General features: G+C 42.9%; 3 protein-coding genes across 5 annotated transcripts in view; 2 read left to right on the top strand and 1 right to left on the bottom strand.

Annotated features, from left to right (window-relative positions):
• Positions 1-12,335, top strand: part of hsd17b12a (hydroxysteroid (17-beta) dehydrogenase 12a) — a 14,435-nt gene extending 2,100 nt beyond the window's left edge. The window contains exons 2-11 of the mRNA XM_061283734.1: positions 8,089-8,135; positions 8,336-8,411; positions 8,716-8,823; positions 9,371-9,435; positions 9,510-9,554; positions 9,825-9,859; positions 10,565-10,646; positions 10,743-10,808; positions 11,165-11,314; positions 11,399-12,335. Of these exons, the coding sequence (XP_061139718.1) occupies positions 8,089-8,135; positions 8,336-8,411; positions 8,716-8,823; positions 9,371-9,435; positions 9,510-9,554; positions 9,825-9,859; positions 10,565-10,646; positions 10,743-10,808; positions 11,165-11,314; positions 11,399-11,539 (815 nt within the window). The 3' untranslated portion in view covers positions 11,540-12,335. The remainder of the gene's footprint in view (positions 1-8,088; positions 8,136-8,335; positions 8,412-8,715; positions 8,824-9,370; positions 9,436-9,509; positions 9,555-9,824; positions 9,860-10,564; positions 10,647-10,742; positions 10,809-11,164; positions 11,315-11,398) is intronic.
• A 133-nt stretch (positions 12,336-12,468) lies between these two features.
• alkbh3 (alkB homolog 3, alpha-ketoglutarate dependent dioxygenase) lies at positions 12,469-17,728 on the top strand. Of its 3 annotated transcripts, none has more exons than XM_061282682.1 (11): positions 12,469-12,588; positions 13,205-13,283; positions 13,369-13,463; positions 13,545-13,579; positions 13,662-13,709; positions 13,838-13,941; positions 14,143-14,231; positions 14,364-14,588; positions 14,738-14,836; positions 14,914-15,082; positions 17,162-17,728. In XM_061282682.1, exons 2-10 carry the CDS (start codon positions 13,208-13,210, stop codon positions 15,055-15,057), a joined length of 915 nt encoding a protein of 304 aa, XP_061138666.1. In that variant the 5' UTR covers positions 12,469-12,588; positions 13,205-13,207; the 3' UTR covers positions 15,058-15,082; positions 17,162-17,728. The 3 variants fall into 3 exon arrangements, with proteins under 3 accessions (XP_061138666.1, XP_061138665.1, XP_061138664.1); XM_061282681.1 differs by having other exon boundaries at positions 17,077-17,728; XM_061282680.1 differs by having other exon boundaries at positions 17,073-17,728.
• Positions 15,274-17,427, bottom strand: lysmd4 (LysM, putative peptidoglycan-binding, domain containing 4). Its single transcript, XM_061282684.1, has 2 exons — positions 17,143-17,427; positions 15,274-17,062 (listed from the first exon to the last, which is right to left on the bottom strand). Exons 1-2 carry the CDS (start codon positions 17,425-17,427, stop codon positions 16,562-16,564), a joined length of 786 nt encoding a protein of 261 aa, XP_061138668.1. The 3' UTR covers positions 15,274-16,561.
• Positions 17,729-18,055: the final 327 nt, after the last annotated feature.

The following is an 18,055-nucleotide window of genomic DNA, read 5'->3' as shown; positions in this document are numbered from 1 at the left end:
TGTCGACCCCCTTTCCAAACACCACTCCCAGAAACCCGCTCATTGTCGTATGGCGAGTGCGGCCGGCCGTTGCAGCCCAGACTGGAAGTGCGCTTGCCTTACTGGCTGCAACGAGTGCTCTCGCCCGGGCTGGTCGGACCAGATACGCGAGTCGGGCCTGTTGATTTGCTGAGTGGTGTGATTTGTTCCTGTGTTCTCTTGTCCTAAACATAAAGAGCACCCTTATCTTCAGCGGAAAAAGTCCCCAGTAGGACTTTTTACGATTGAATAGTTTAGATTTTTCTCGTGCTTGCAGGTGGTGTCACGTATGAGCCGATTGTCAGAATTTAGTTTCTCAGGCTAAGGCAAGGCTGTCTAAAGTATAATTGCAGATTTGAACAATGCCACAGTTAAAGCACCCTAATTATGGTTTAAATAGGAATGATTGAAATTTTTGGAATGGTTGGATTTGAAAGGTACAACACTTCAAATGAAATCCTAGCGAGGTCAAATGTCAAAATGTAGATTTGAAGAATTTCTTGAAATGTCAGTTTAAGTACTCAATCACAGTGGTTGTAGGAATAGTCCACCCCCCCCCCCCACACACACACACAGTGATTGGTTTTACACAGTACGACAAAAATATAAAACAGACTTGGATTAAAAATGCAGATTTGTACGTCATTTCAACTGCCGAACCTTTTTTTAAATTTTTTTTTTAACATCAAAGTTTATAAGAAAGGGTGCAACATGTTGCACAATGGAGACACCAAATGCTAATCTTGGTGGGAATGTGGCTGTGAAACTGCATTCTCATCTTGGAGCTCTTCACAGTCTCCTTGAAGCTCATCCATGCCATTTGTTACTTAACAGCGTCACGGGCTGAATTCCGCAGACACAAGAAACAACGTGTGCTTAAATCGGTACAATGTGTGATGTCAGTTACGGGAACACGTGAGCTTCTTGAAGTTTACAAGGCAGGCGCCGGCGGCGTGTGCTGGTCCAACTGGTTTGTCAGCACATGCTCAGTCTGTTAGGCCTAAGTCTGATAACTAGGGGAAGTTAACAGAAATCACTGAAAATCATGGGGAATATTTACATTTAAAATGGCGGCCTTGCCGAATTAGCTCGTGAAGCGCCTTCTCAGCCAATGCCAACCACCAGGGGGCGATCGCATGGATAAGGCTTCATTATGCCGCCCAAAAAACATGCCCCATACTAGCATAGTGATACTAGCTTGGCATTTGTAGCGTCACCTATCCGCTGATATTTGCGGAAAAGCATATATGAAATGATTCTCCTAAAAAGAGTCCTGAAGCTGTTTGTCACTTCCGGTAGAAAAAAAAAGGTTACACATTATGTATTCTAAACAAGCCAAACACTTGGAACGTGTGCTAGCTTAATGCTAACACACAATGAATGAATATTATGAATCATGTCTGCAAAAAAACAGGATGACAAAATAAATATTTTGTCTTTTGGCTAAAAAAAAGTTCCAAAAATAAGTTTATAAATAAGTTCCAAAAAACGCGTGCTAGCTTCAAGCTAACACACAATGCATGAATATAATGAATCATGTCTGCCAAAAAAACAGCACAGCAATATATGAGGCAGACAATATAAATATCTTGTCTTTTGGCTAATAAAGTTATAAAAAAAAGTCACAAATCCTGTCGCTATTTAACAGGAAAAGCACAATTCCAATTTTGTGCAACTTTTGTTCCATATAACCGCAAAGTAAAACTGTCTTTTGGCAACAATGAACCAAAAAAAGTACATTTAAAAAATATCACTGCTCTTCAGAGAAAAGTGCGTCACTGCAGAATTAGTGAGTCTTTAAAAAATCGTTTTAGAGGTACCAGTTGTGTTGACTTTTTATGTGTATCATTAGATTTGTATGCTTTGGGTTGTGCTTTTTGACAAAGTTTGACGGGGAAAACACCTCAACGCGAAGGGAGATTCATGTTTTTATTGCATGATTCCATTGTGATTCACTCCACTCTGCTTCTCTGCAATGAGCAGAAGGGATTTTCCCTGGTCTTCCCCTTTACGCAGAGCAGGTGCCTCCTAGTGGCAGGATTGAGCTAGTGCAGCCAATGTGAGTCAAAGCGGCTTCCCCCATTCACTTTCTTATGGGCGCTGCACACTAACAGCTTCACTGTATGAGTGCAAAAGATGTTTCAACGTGTAGATTATTCATCTTTAATCATTTATTTGAAAAATATTGTCAAATATTACTTGGTGCCATCATGTTTCTTTAGTACCCAGTATTATATAAAGCCAGTGTGTGTTCCACTGCACGTGTGCATATGTGTGTGTGTTAAATTCCATGACAGGCAAGGACCTCACTGTGCCTCTTGCAACTTTATTAAGAAAACTGTGGTATTATATAAGAGGCATGTAGCCAACCTCCATTCATGTACTTGAAGGCAAATGTGCATTTATATTTGAATGATGCGAGTGTGTGTGTGTTTGTGTTGGGGGGTGGTATGGATATCTTAATCTCTGTGAATGTGCTTCCCCCAACTGTTGTGTGTGTGTGCACGCTTTGTGTAGATGTGTGTGGGCGGAGAGCGAGAACACCGCCGTTCATGTGCTGCACACGCTCAGCGACACGTGCCGCAGCCGGGGAAGCTGGGAAGAAAAAAAGAAAAAAGAAAAAAAAGCTTATGCTGTAGCATCCCTTTCAAGCTCCTCAGCAACACGAGCAGAGCAGGGTGGAGAGGTCGTTCAGCTTCGGGATCTTCTCATTCATTGTTCTCGTTTGCTCCGCAGTCCTTTGGTGATGCGATGAAATTAATTGGCGTTAGTCTTGACTGTGGCGTTTTTGGAAATGTGGAAGTTTTCCAGTAGTATGTTGTGATTGATCTTTATTTTAAAAAATAGCATATTACTTTTCGACTTGATTATAATTGGAGGATTTGGACAATTTGAAGTTGTAAATGGAACTCAAGGCCCGGGGGCCAGATCCGGCCCACCACATCATTTGATGTGGCCCGCAAAAGCAAAATCATGTGTCTCTACTCAATGTTTCTTGTTAAAATACCAAAACTCTAAATTCTCTTTAATAACAGTGAGATATTGCAACATTTTTGTTATAATACTACTTTTCAAAAAAAATGTTTTGCCTCCACCCTGTAACAAAAACTAATTTCACACCCCTGTTCTAAATTGTGACTCGATTATTTAAAATAGTTGTCTATTTTATTAGATTGGTTGTTGCTTAATCCAGTCGTAATCACCTTCTCATGTGTGACGAACTCGATCCACTTTCCACAAGTACACCATCTTCCCCTTTCGACATCTTTTGGCTCCACCAGTTCATATGTAATTGGAATTCCGTCGTGCCTGACTCTGGAAAATTCTGACGATTGTGCAATCGTTTGACGTAGAGCTTGTTCTCACAAAGACTTAGTAGGCGTTTGAACGTCATGCATAACTGGTATGGCACTCGTGTCGTCAAATTCCTGGAGCAATTAAAACATTTTGAAACCGTTTTTTTTGGACAATTAAATTCAGAAATACTCAGTTCTAGTGTTGTAATGGAGAAATTATATATATCTTTTCCCCACTGTTCAAAAATGTTGGTCAATGCAGGATCTGTCTTTGGTTACCATGACGACCGGGCATTGCGATGAAGCCGGGGGGTCACTCTGTGGTGAGTTGGTAACTTTTCCCCACCCATTTCGTGACAGGAGAAAGCCATCGCTGGCTAATTGAACCTTTCTTAATTTGAAATTCACATTCGCGCTAGTCGTAAACAACCACTTTTGAAACGGCTTCTTATTTGAGCACCTTTGCGTCCTAAACGAGAAAGTACGTGTCGATGGTACACTTTGCATCTTTGCATGGCGGAGGATTGGGAAATTTCCTCAAAAATCACCTCAATTAGAGAAAAAACATATTTTGTCTATTTATTTATTTATTTTTTTAAACAATGGTGCCCTCCCCCTTTTCTTTCCTCCTTTTTTTTTTTATAAAAGCTATTTTTTGCTCCCCGTCCAAATATAGATGCTGGATCAGTTTTGGTTGGCTCTGAAGTACAAGTCCTCAAGCCTCCCTCCTCCCCCATCAAGTTTTATTTTTGTCGACTTTTATATTACCCATGTGACTTTCTCCCTTGCTATTTAAAGAAATATACACGTCTGCGTGTGTGTGTGTGTGTGTGTGTTTCCACCTTGTGCTGCATCCCTCCCTTCTCCTTTGCTCAGTGTAACGTAGGAGGCCTCTGCTCGTTGATAGGCGAGTTTGGGGTGCGACAGATTACATAACAAGAGCAGGGCATACGAGGACCGCAGTCTCTCCTCACTGAGAATCTTAATTGAAGATTTTTGCTACTGTGCCTTTAAGACAGTGATGGGCATATATATATATATATATATATATATATATATGTATGTATATATATATTTTTAAAAATTTATTTATTTTTCTGCAAATAAAATAATTTAAAAAAATATATATCATTTTTTAAATTTAATTTCTTTTTCCCAGTCGATTTATATTAAAAAAAAAAAAGGCTATATGGCATCTGTCGGCTTTTCATTTAGTGGGCCTGCAAAATATCTCGTATGATGAATGAGGGTTCACTTCATTAGGGGGGAAAAAAGGCTCTAGGATGCCTCAAAGTAAAAAATGCATCTGTAGCTTAATTTGAATTTCTCCCGTTCCCAATCATGATTCCAAGTATGTGTGTACGTGCGGTGTTTCCCAGCATGCAGCTTGGATGCTGCAGCCCCGGTTGTCGTGGCGATGATGCTGACGGTGACGCTGGTGATCTTGTTTGGTATTCAGGTGCATGCGGCAGGCAAGCATGCAAGGCGGGAGGCGATGGATGGATGGATTGGGGGGGGGATGGATGGAGGGAGGGAAGGGGGGATGAAGGTAGAGGGCGGGCGGGGGTTTAGCTCCCAGACGAGGCAGTCGCTGCTATTTTTACTCCTCCTGCTGCTTTTTTTAGAGCCGCGCCGTAGCGAGCAGGCAGCGGCCGCTCCTCAGCCCAGGGAGGGAGGATGGAGGAGGGGGTGGGGGGGGACAAAAGGCTGGGGGATGTCAATACCTCTGGACGTGACGCGTAGCGCTGAGGCGGTGCAAAAGCGCCCCCGTCAGGCTTCTCGCGACGCTCGGGAACACAACCGATGCCAACGGGAGAACTGGGCTGCAAAATCCAATGAGATGTTAATTCAATATAGATGTTGTTGTTATGGACTGTTTCTAATAATTTGATCAGCGCAAGGTAGTGAACCGCTCCGCTATTCGACGAGGTATAAATGATTAAGCACTGCTGAGAATAGTGAAAATTGCCCCCCCCCCCCCCAAAAATAAGAATTTCCTGTATCGTATTTGATCTCATAAGATTGTGCAGGTGCATCTCGTGTCACGTCGATAAGAATAAATGGGAATGCTTTCATGCATCTCTTTTCAATTAAAACAATGAGAAATGTCTGCACACTGAATAAAGGAGCTTGGTGACCCCCCCCCCCCCCCCCGCTTTCCATTGTATCAGAGCCCACTTCCACACGCACACTAAAGGCGATGCACGCGCACGCACACATGCAACTGTTATTGAGAGAATGGTGCTATTATATAATCGGTGGGAGGAGTGTTGTCATTCATAAGTACAACACGAGGATATGGAGATGTGCGTGAAAGAAGAAGAGGAGGAGGAGGAGGTAGGGGCATGATGGATTTCTCAGAGGGAGGGGTGAGGGCTTGCTAAAGGAGCACACTATTTCTTTGTGTGTGTGTGTGTGTATATGCAAAATATATTTTATGTTCATGTAAATTGATATTGAAGTAACACCGGAAGTTGCTAAGCTGTCCTTTAGGCATTCAAATTAAACTATCACCCTTTGGAGGTGATGTTTGTGTACCATATATGTGACTTTAAGCTGCTTAATGATACCCTAGTTGGAATTTACAATGAAAACAGCAAGGGCCCCACCATAGAGCCTTGTGGAACGCCATGCGACAGAAGGGCAGAGCGGGACTCGAGGGGATTAAGGTTAATACAAAAAAGTGTTGCTAGCCAAATAGGAGCTGGGGCGTTGGCAGAAATGTGTCACTTGGATATGATCAATTGTTATTTATGGAGATTTGAACTGCTCACCAAGTGTTGCATTACTTGTCTCTCAGCAGCTTATAACTCAAGCGGTCAATTTGAAAGTCACCAAAAGTGACATCAGTCAATTAGCCCCACCTAGCCGCTGATCACCTGGAATGTCTGACATGCACTCGTTGCACAACACGCTTGAATGCAATTTGGTGGCGTCCCGCAGGAGTCTGGTCCATATACCTTTTTATTTTTTTCATTTTTTATTTTTTTAAATATAAATGATTTGCAAATGTCTATGTAATATCCACTCCTTTGAAATATTTGCACTTACTGGATCTAACATTTAAAGTTTTTGTTAAATTCAGTATCCACAATATCCAAATTATTCCTAACGTATCTCACAATATTCAAAATTGTTTAATGATAATTAGTGATTGGGTTGTAAGTTATAGTTTTGCTAGTTTTGCATGTCGTGCTGTCTCTATCGAATATTTTAATAATCGATCATTCCGCCAATTAATCGATTTGTGTTGCTTGTCAAGTCTGCGGAAGGAAAGTGGTCATTTTATTCCTCCTCCCCCTGTGGCGTCCATTGGTATGATCCGCTCCCATTGAGGCTTTTGTGTCGGCGTGTTTCATTCTTAACATCGAGGAGGAAGATGGGGTGGTGTTGAAGAAAGAGTCCGATTTTTAAAAAAATAAATAAATTCTGCTTGCCTTTTTCACTTTTTGACTTTGTGCTACTCTTGCTCGCCTTCCTCTCCTGCCTTCCTCCCTCCCTCCTTCCTTCCTTGCTTGCCTCCATTCCTCCATTTCTCCTTCACACGCTCCTTCTCCTGCTTCGCTCCACTTCTATTTTTAGACGCCCCCAGGATCCCTCCGCATCCCGCCAGCCCCTCATCTTCTTCCTCCTCTTCCTCCTTCGTTTGTCATCGCTCCCTCCCTCTCGTCTCCTCGCCCGTTGCTAGAGAATGTCCTCTGTGCCTCCATTAATCTTTCATCAACTGATCATAGAAGCGTCGAGCACACCATGGTGGCCATCGGCTTTATTTCCCAGTGTTTGTTTCGAATAATCATCAAATTCATCAACTTGACAGACACACTCGGCGTCCGCTAGCTTTTAAGCAATGTACGACAGCGAAACCCAAGTTGAGGGGCGGAGCTACGAGGTGGCCAAAGAACAAATTGATCTTCTAGAATCCGTCTTTAGTCAAGAATGCCTTACTGTTGCAATTTTTTGTCGTTATAGGAGTGACTTTACCTTTTTTGTGGGCAATCTTGTGGGATTTAATTCTTATTCTGTAGACCACAGGTGTCAAACTCGAGGTCCGGGGGCCAGATACGGCCCGCCACATCATTTTATGTGGCCCGCGAAGACAAATTGTGCGTCAAATTCGTGTGTCATGACTAGAATTGCAAATTGTCTTCACTTTTAATAATCTTTTTTTTTTTTTTTTAATATTTGACTAGTTTTTACTCGTCTGATTTGAAAACGAGTTATTTGTAAGTTTGTTTTGTGGCTTTTACTGTATCTAATATGAGGTGCTCATCCATTTATTTGGGTTGACAATCATAATGGCCCTCTGAAAGAAGGTAGGACTACAACGAGGCCCGCCAAAAAAAATGAGTTTGACACCCCTCCTGTAGACCGTACAGGTATGTTGGATGACAAACCTTTGGCCAGGTTTCGTTGACTCAACAGTTCTCCTCGGCCTATAGCCTGTTGTATTGTAGGCGATGATCCTGCTAAGCTACGATGACAACGACGATTGTCACTTTGGAGCTTAGCTGGTGTGCCCTCGCCTTGACAAGAGGTCCAACTTGAAGTCGAGGTGTGGCCATGCATGAGGTTCACGCTTTTGTTTGGGGATGCAGTCAAGCAGCATGGGCGGCCATGTTGCTGATATCACGACAACCTGCAGGGTTATGCAGAGTTCAGCTACTTAAAAAATAAAAAAGTTTTTCTTTCCTCCTGAGTACTGCTCATTGTTTGTGATGTCTATGAATCAATCTACTACTAAAACCGCTGACGGCCTATCTTCTTTGTTTTTCAGTTGTGACGGGGGCCACTGATGGAATCGGAAAATCCTATGCGGAGGAGGTGAGTCTCTTGAATTGGTTTTCCCCTTTTCACACACACAAAAAAAAGAAAAATCTGAGAACAAATATTTAATTTTTCATCTTTATACTGTAGTTATTAAAAATGGATTTAGTTGACACACTTCTGGGTGATAAAAAAGAAAGGCAACATTGTTTTTGGAATTATTTGTGAGCCTGTGAACTGACGTGTTCTCCTCCCAGCTTGCTCGTCGAGGGTTTGCCATGGTGTTGATCAGCCGCTCCCAACACAAACTGGATGACGTGGCCAGGTCACTTGGTAAGTGCGTGACTTTGACCAACACTATCGTATCTGATCCAACTGTCATATTGTCATCAATTTGTTCTCTGGTGTTTCTTCAATTATTCTTCTCTACTTCCATCAAACTGCTTTTTAAAGAGTGCTTGGACATGCAGTCTGTTGGTATGCAGCGCCCTCTGCTGTTTACCTATGACACTGCAGTGTGCTTTTCATAAGGATCTTAATGCCCAGGATTCAATTTGTGTTTTTGACTTTTAAACAAGAATTTTCGCATATTAAATAGATACAGAAAAATAAGATTTTTCCTTGTTTTGTGCCACAGAGGACCGGTTTGGAGTGGAGACAAAGACCATCGCGGCGGACTTTGGCAAAACCAACATTTACCCGACCATCGAGGCAGGACTGTCAGGCCTGGAGATTGGTGTTCTTGGTAAACAACTTTGATATTTACTCTCATTCCTTTTAGGAGACAATGTTTGTTTTAATTTTAGACCAGTTGTTGGCTTTGTCGTGACTCTACTGAAGGCTCATTGTATGTTTGTTTCGTCGTCACACCACACACACACAAGTCTTGGGTAGACTGAGTCACTCTATTAAGCAAAAAACAAAACAAAAAAAACAACACTGAAACAAATTGTAGAGTGTAGCTTCAGGTAATGTACACAAATACAATACGTCTTGTGCAATATGACGTGTTACATAGCTGTATATGACGTGTTACATTGCTGTAGATGACTCACTTTAAAAAAAAAATGCGGCAGAGTCAATTTCGCATGTACTTTGTGTGAAAAGAACATTTAAAGAACTCTTTGTCCTTGTTTGAAATCCAGTTGCACTACTGGTTATAAGGCGTGGCGGACTGAATAGTTTCTCTCCTTTGCGTCTACTGCCCCCTTCCGGATGATTTTAGTATGACATTCACTTGTGGAGCTTTGTGGAACAAATTGAAACGTTTTCCATGTGTGTGTGTTTAACAGTCAATAATGTTGGTGTGTCCTATCGATACCCTGAATACTACCTTCATATTCCGGATCTCGACAATGTGAGTATGACCTTTTCTTCTTTTTGGTGTTGTCGCTGCATTGATTTCAATATCGTGCCCGACGTGTGTTTCAGTTCATCACCAACATGATCAACGTCAACATGACTTCAGTGTGCCAGGTACTCTTGAGCCAACAGCCTCCGTGTAAATGCCATTGTGTTGCTCTTCTGTTGCTGCTGCTCCTCCTTCTTCTTCTTTGGTGGTACCTGCAGTGTCTCTCGTTCCCAGAGCAACGGCGGACTACACCAACGCCGTCTGCAACCCGCCCACCCACGCATCTCTCCCTTCTTTCCCACACACTTGCTTCTCCCCCCCCCCCCAAATCCTTTAACCCTATCCAGGTTGTTTATTTTTATTTGACATGCTAACTTGTGTCTGTCGTTCACCAGATGACCCGCCTGGTGCTGCCCGGAATGGCTAACAGGTGAGATTCCTCTTTTATTTTCCTCCCATTTACTATTTATTTTTTTATTTTTTAAGCAATGCTCGTTAATGTCAGATTGTCCTAAGGAGCTTAAGGTATCAGTGAGTCTTTCCCCGCCATGGCAGCTTCCTCTCCTTCCCTTTGTTCACAAACGCTGACAAGCTTTCAATTCACACAAAGTGCCCTCCCCGCCCCGATTGGCCTGGCGCGCGGTCACATGACTGGCGTGGGCCAATGGCGTTGCAGGCACATTTTGCAGCCGTGTGAGGCCCGACCGAGCATGTCTCTTTTGCTCTCTCTCTCTCTTTCCTCTAGCTTTCTTTAGACTACATCACTGCAGCAACAGACTGCCATGGCAACGTACACTGCCAGTGTGTGCGTGTGTGCACGTGTGTGTTTGAGAAGGCAGACGAAGGGTTCCCTGGGAAATTGTTGATGCGATTTGATCCAAAAATAGATGCATAGAATAGGTTCAAACACTTCAAACTGCGTTGTTTTTTTTTTCAATTTTATTTGATTGTTTTTATGTTAGTGTACTTAGCAGGGGTTAGCTGAATGTGAGAGGTTTAAAGTTTGTTCGCGTGGACTTTAGCTTCTGTCTCGTTTTCTCAGAGTGCCCACTGCTGCTTGCACAAACAGTTGTTCATCGAAACGCCATTTTAATTTGTTTGCTTCTCAGTGTAAATCCTCTATTTGGTGTTTCAGATCCAAAGGTATCATCCTCAACATCTCCTCGGCCAGTGGCATGTACCCCGTCCCTCTGCTCACCATCTACTCGGCCACAAAGGTTTGCGTGCTGTCCTCATGCCACTCATTTGAAACTAAGGTTATGAAGAATTTCCCATCAAAATCAGTTTTTTCACCTCCCCCCCCCCCACTCTAGGCTTTTGTGGACTTCTTCTCCCGTGGCCTCCAGGAAGAGTACAGGCGTCAGGGCATCATCATCCAGGTGAGGGTTTGAGAGCAAGGTATTAAAATGAAATAATATAAAACAAAAAAGTAATCCGAATCAATCCAGTGTGAATACGTATTCATCATTAAAATACTTTTTTTCGATTTGACTTATCAAGGAATATCTTGTCAAACTTTCCGTGTGGACCTTCTGATTTTATTGCACCTGTACTTAGCGTTCTTGTGACCCCTGGCGGTCATAGACAGTACTTCACTTTGACCTCTGCAAGCCCCATCTGAACATATCTCAAGCAGTTTTAGCACGACGCATTGAGCCACGTCGGTGGACAATTTATTTTCAAAAGGGAATCTTTCATTTGCTGACTTCCCCGTCGTGTTCCTGTCCGCCTGCAGAGCGTGTTGCCTTTCTTCGTGGCTACCAAGATGACCCGCATCAGAAAGCCCACCCTGGACAAGCCCACCCCGGAGCGTTACGTGGCCGCCGAGCTCAACACCGTGGGCCTGCAGAGTCAGACCAACGGATACTTTCCACACGCCGTCATGGTAAGACACCTGTGCGGCAACAATCCGAAAATATTCATCTGAAATACAAACTTAACGGTTATTCCCATTGTTCTTCTCAATCAGGGCTGGGTGACCACCAAGATAGTTCCTATCGGCATCGTCATCTTCTTGGGAGCACGCATGAACCGCCTCCAGCGTACGGGATACCTGCACAGGAGGAAGTTGCGCGAGCAGAAGAACGGAACCGGCTTGAAGACAGACTGAGACCAACAATGTGACCCCAATGCAGTGTTTAACAAGTGTGCGTGTGTAAGTGCTCCCTTCTGGGGGTCCTGTCAGAGAACTCGGGTGTGTGAGTCGGTGTGTTACTGAAGAACCTCTACAAAAAAAGACCTGCCATGTTACTTGAGATTAGATGCAACTGCCTTTAAAATAGGGAAGAATAAATAATTAAACTGGTTTGTTAAACCCTGCTGTTGTAAGCAGTGGAAAATGGTGGTGGGCTTTTTTTTTTACATTCATATATATATATATGAATGTAAAATTATTTATTTTATTACTATAAGACCTCACACATACACAACCTGTTGCTTTAAGAGTGAGTTTCCAAGTCGCGTTTAATTGTCCGTTAAGTGTTGACATTATTTATTATGACGACGGCTTGTGCTGGAATGCTGTTTGTTACAAACCAAGGTATCACTGTATTTGTTTTGTTTTGTTTGTTTGTTTGACAAGCTACACAGAAATGCCTTTCAATGGTCGTTGATATTTGAATTACAAGGGAATAAGACATTGTTCTCTTTTTCTTTTTATACACACATACCATTTTGGTGTGCCTCAATAATGGACCAAAATATTCACAGATGAAACCTTAACTTCACATATTTTTCAGCAGGGATAGTCTGAGTTAGGTGTATGCAATGTTCTTATGAGTGCCTCTGGGTAGATAGCAATCTTTTTATAATGCTTAAAAATTTCCACTTTCTCATATGCAGTGTTTACTTCTGATTGTAGCTTTTTTTTGCTACCGTTTGTTAATAAAAGTACACGTTTGACAGTTGGAGTGTTTTTCATTCACATTTCCCGAACGTTTCCTGTATGTTGGTTAAAAAAAAGACACAATTTAAATATAAGAACACAATTCCGTAAAAAAGAGCCCAGGTGCTACAGAAGCGAAGAGGAACCATATATTAAATCTTTGTTCCGGGTAGTTTTTATTTTTACGTAACACAGCAGCAATGGCCGCCCTGCCTAGCGTGTCGTAGCTGAAAGTACTTATTTTCCTTCACATGGATGTTTTATTTCCCCTCTAGGTAAGTAATTACACTATTTCCATTAGTTGTACTTTTATCATGTTAATGTAATACTATTCTCGTGTTTCTAGCTCAAGTTACACGAACGAAATAGCATCGTAACTTAATCTGCCGTATTCCCTTTTGAAAATGTACAATTAAGTGAATAACAGGACCTTACCGTAGTTTCGAATTTGATTCCATAATTATAGAATAGACTAGAATGACAGATTTTTGTGTTGTGTTGTCGTGCGTTCTATGGCTTTGGTTTTAAACAAGTGCTACGTGCAAGCCATAGCGAGAACTGGTTAATTTGCATTAAAATACAGTAATCTCTCGTCTCTCGCGGCTACTTGGTTAAAAAAAACACCCGCGATAAGTGAAATCCGCCAAGTATGGTCACCAACAAGCAGTACTGGGTAGGCTAACGAGTTAGCGGAAATATGCTAATTCACGATCGTGCTAACACGCGAAAACGGACTTCTAAAGGAATGTAAACAAACATTTGGAGAAATACTACATTGTCTGATATGGTTTATTTTTTTGTCTATAAATAAATTGGGTGGTTATAGCGTACGAGTAATACAAACCAAAAGTTCTAATTTTCGAATAATGACCTTAACTCTTCCCTGCACAGTTTATGGCAGATAAACGACAGCGTGCCAGGGTGCAGGGCTCTTGGGCCAAACAGTTGCCCAAACCACAGAGACCAGCAGGTACTTTATAATTCCTTATATACACTCAAAATCACTTTCCAATTTGGTTTTTAAATCTGCGTTCTCATTTAATTTGCCGATGTAGCTCCTCAAAGCCAAAGTGCCAATGCAGCTTCCGCATCCTGGGGAATACATCGACAGACCACATCTGGGAATGTTGAGTTCCAACAGCCCATTAAGGTCTTTTACTGCATTAAAATGATTTAATAATATTCATAATTATAGCATTTGATCTAAAGACATATATTGTCTTCTTTACAGCAAGTTAGAGATGTTCCATCAGAAAAGGTTATTGAGTAAGTATTGAATTTGAATGGAAAGTTGAATAAGTTTTTTGTATTACATACATAACACTATTTTTTATTTTGCTTTCGATAGCCAGGCAGGTGATTATGAGATCAGCCATGGACCTTCAGGGGTGTCAAGGTCAGCAATGAAATGAAATGAATCGAATGCCAATCATCTGTTCACTCCAATACCCCAATTATTTGTTGTTGCATTTTGAAGGCATTAGTTGGTAATTCTCCTAAACGTTCCCTGTTCATTCCGTTAAGATTGCGGCTGGTGCCGAGATTCCTTCCAGCTGAGGAGGCTGACTGGATGTTCGCTAAGCTCCTGGCTGAGCTTCCCTGGTCGCAAAAGACCAACTTTAGACAAGGTGGGTAGAAGAAGTCAACATGCTCATCGACTCGACAAATCATGTTTTCGTGGCTCACTTTACAAACGTAACAACATTGCGTCCACGTTCACAATTAGATGAGGTACGCTAGTGACAGACGCTAATCATTTCTCAAACTTCTGGGGCGTTTCATGCTGACTCATCAATTTTGTGCCCCCCCCCCCCCCCCCCCCTTATTAGATGAGGCCTACGAAGAGCCAAGGTTGACATGCTGGTTTGGGGAGTTACCCTACACGTATGCTCGTTCCACCATGGCGGCCAACACAAAGGTTTTCTAACATCTAATCCTTACCAAACACTGCTTTTGGAAATCTTTTTGTAATTGCTGATAGTGGCCACAAGATGGTGGCAAAGCACTACTTGACACCTCGCTTTGTGACTGAGCTGCGGGTCCCCCTTAGTGGCACCCGCTGCTGTTGAACCTTCGCCGAGCGGTTTCCGAAGCGAGCGGCGGCTGCGGCGGCGACGAACGCTTCAACTCGCTGCTGTGCAACCTGTACCGAGACGGACACGACAGCATCGGCTGGCACAGCGACGACGAAGCCTCGCTGGGCCGGCAGCCCGTCATCGCCTCGCTTAGTTTGGGTGACAGCAGGGTGTTCAGCCTACGCAAGAAGCCACCTCCGGTCAGACAAACACATTTTATTTTTGTCTTATTTATTGCTTTACAAGTCTTGGGATTTATTTGGCTAATCCAGGATTTGTTTCATTTTGTGCCATTGGAAAAACTCAGTGCTGTATTTCTGACGCATTGTTTTTTTTTTTTATGTGATAGGAAGAAAACGGTGACTTCACTTATGTGGAGCGTATTAAAGTTCCTCTGGGTCACGGTGCTCTGCTTTTGATGGAAGGAGCCACGCAAGATGATTGGCAGGTACGCTCAACTCCAGTGGCTTCACATTATTTTGTCACACTTTGTTGATTTCAAAATGCTTCTCTTTTGGTTCCCAGCACCAGGTGGCGAAGGAGTACCACGACCGCGGCCCTCGCATCAACTTGACTTTCAGGAGCATTTTCCCCGAGCCGCAGGGCCACCGGCCGGGGACCAAACTGCACTTTACCAACCGCCAAACAGACATGAATGCTACAGACTAGAAGCCAACAAAAAGAACTGCACTAGGTGAGATTTTCAGTTTTCTCAAGAGGAACCCTCAGTTTGAAAGGGATGGTACGCATATTTATCTCGAGTAGCACTCAAATGTTTAGTATCGATTAACGAGTACAAGAAGTGGCACGTACTGATGTGACGATTTCATTTACCCCCATCTTGTTGAACTTATAATAATAAATGAAGAAGTTTGAGACGTACAGTTGTAACGGTCAAATGAGATTTACTGAACAGTTTGAAGATCATCCCATGAAAATAGTTAAGCCATTGAGCCATATGCACATCCAAGGCTAATTCGTTCAAACTCCCTGAAGTCTCACAAAATCCCCCCCAAAAAGGTGCACATTTCAGAATCTGAATTTAACCAAGAAGGTTTAAGGCAGCCCGTGTTATCATTTCACACATTACGAACACGCGATTTCAAATTCCAAACTAAAATGCAGAAATACGTCACTTGTACATTATTGCACTACGCGGTGCTTTTTTTTTGCAAACACAGTTCACACATTTGGCACACGCTTCGGGTCCACTCGGTACAAGCAACTGGGATACGAGTCAATGTAGAAATAAAGACGTATTGGAATTGGTATGCAAATGTTGAACATAAAATGGCACATTTGGCAATCTGCTAATGTTGAGTTCTGTGTCATTTAACATTTACTGTGCAAGTGAAGACTGCTTGATATTTTTAGAGGTGGGTGGGGTCATCAAATCAAAATTGCTCACGTGGACCTGTAGTGTGATTCCAACCTCGGTGAACAATGCAAAATGAATACACACACACACAAAAGCCCCATAAGTTAACTTGAAAAACAAAGATTCCTCCTCACATACAACCCGATACACACCTCCGTCTAAAACTGCCAGGCTACAGTACCCTTCCCCATATTTATGGTTCACTATTCACCAATTCGGTCAAGATTCCGAGTAAATCACAACGCCACAATGGATGAGCTATTTTTAGAGCAGGTACTATGGTCCTTGGATAACCCGTGCAACCATCTTAGCCATAGCCAACCTTGCAGAGGCCACAAGATGGCGCCAAGGCACTTTGTTTGTATTAAGCACCGCTTTGGCTTGTCTGTAAAGGTTCCCTCGTTTATTTCAAAATAGTTCCTTGGCACTAAGATGCCAAAGCAGTACTTTTATTTTCTACAGGCATTTGGTGCCATCCTTTGGAATGGGAAAAAGCAACAAAAACTGTGAAGAGGTCTGAGGAAGGTTCCTTCGAAAGAAAAAATGCAAATAGTGAACTGTAAATATGCAGAAGAACCCTGCAGCTTAACGTGGTTTTAATCGGCTGCAATGTGCGTCAAATGAGGGCGAACAAAATAATTTACACAAAAGCACTCAAAAAACTGTAACAATTATTATTTTTTTGAGTGCAACGGGTTGTTAAAGGCCGACTTAAAAAAACAAAAAACAAAACGAGGCAGGTATTGCACACATGATGTTCGATATATTCAGCTTCATGATATCCAAAACTCGGTTCTATCCTGGTTCGGGTCCGCCAGTAGGAAAGGTACCCGTCCCGGTCCTGTTAGACGTGACGGATGCAGGCGTGACAGTGCCACCTGTTGGCGAGGCTGAGCCGCTGTGTTGGGTTCTGTAGTAAATGACATAAAACAAAGGCAAAACGATGCCGATGAGCAGCATGGCCACCACGGCGTTCCACCACTGAATGCCCCAGTCGGCCCCCTGGCCCTTTTGTCCTTTTTGGACGGGCCTTTTGGGTCCGTCGTCCAACAGCTCCATGTCAAAATCGTCCGAGTTCGGGATCAGCTTCTCCATGTCGTTGTCCACCTCTATGAGGAAGTCCGTAATTTGCTGTCTCGTTGGCTGGGCCTTCGCCGGCTTTTCCTCAAAAGAGTCAGTCGGGCTTGCGTAGGATTCCGTTAAAAAGCTGTGCTTGGCCACGGGGATTTTGATGCTTTTCAGTGCAAATAGATCCTGCTCCTGTATGAGGTTGTTCACGCGCTTTATGTCTGCCACCTGTTCAAAGGAAGAAGTGCAAGGGTTACATGCGTCACGGATTTCACCATTATCGTTTACGCCCCGCATCATTCTCCTACCTTGCATCCGTACTGCAAGGCCAGCTTGTTGAGATTGTCGCCGTCCAACACGTCCCGTTCCAGCAAGTGGAAATTCCTGAGCCTGTCCTGCTCTGACTCTTGGTGGGTCCGAGGCCTCATTTCCATCAGGCCAAGCTCCTCCGCCTCTTCTTCTTCTTCTTCCTCATCCGACGACGAGGCCATGCCGTTGACTTTCCTCTTGAACATGTAAACCTGGCCGTCGGCACTGGCGTGGACGTCCACGGGGGCCTGGAACGCGTGCGGCACGTGATCCCCGCGACGCATTTTTCAACACCAAGCCTGGAAGAAGAACAATTCCAAGAAGGATGAGATGTCTCAACAAGGGCTGTCTCTCATTGGATAGTTTTATACATAATTCAAGAGTTTCTTCCTTCACAATTGTGGTTCTTAAATCTTCGTTGACACAATGTAGATTCATTTGGTTGGTTCATTTGCACTGATGTTGATGCACTACGTACGCTCATGAGCGTTTATACTATCTTTAAACTGGTGTGACTTTCGATCCTGTTTGTTCAAATACAACAAAACCTTACATGTAGAGTTTAATAAAGATGTCATGATGTGAGCTTGAGCCTAAAACGTGTTATTTCTGTTTTGGGAGGATTTCCTATTTCAACGTGAATGAATGCTGGTACTTTGAGGATAAATGTAATTGAAACAAAAGTGACTTGACAAGTTAGTGAGCACTAAGTCTTTTTTCAGGTTTAACTTTGTAGCTAAAAACCAAACGGGCTGTTACCATGGTAACTCATTTGCATTTGGACATGGCTGCCTGTTACTATAAAGATAAAAACAGGTGGGTAGCTACGACTCACCCAACATGACGTGTAAAATGCAAGATATTTGAATGTTTTACTGTGTTATGTTCAGCAGGTTGGTTAGATGACGTTAA

Source organism: Syngnathus typhle, linkage group LG7, assembly GCF_033458585.1.
Source record: "Syngnathus typhle isolate RoL2023-S1 ecotype Sweden linkage group LG7, RoL_Styp_1.0, whole genome shotgun sequence".
NCBI lineage: Eukaryota > Metazoa > Chordata > Actinopteri > Syngnathiformes > Syngnathidae > Syngnathus > Syngnathus typhle.
Note: the sequence above shows the minus strand (reverse complement) of the source record. Positions and strands in the feature narration are given on the sequence as shown.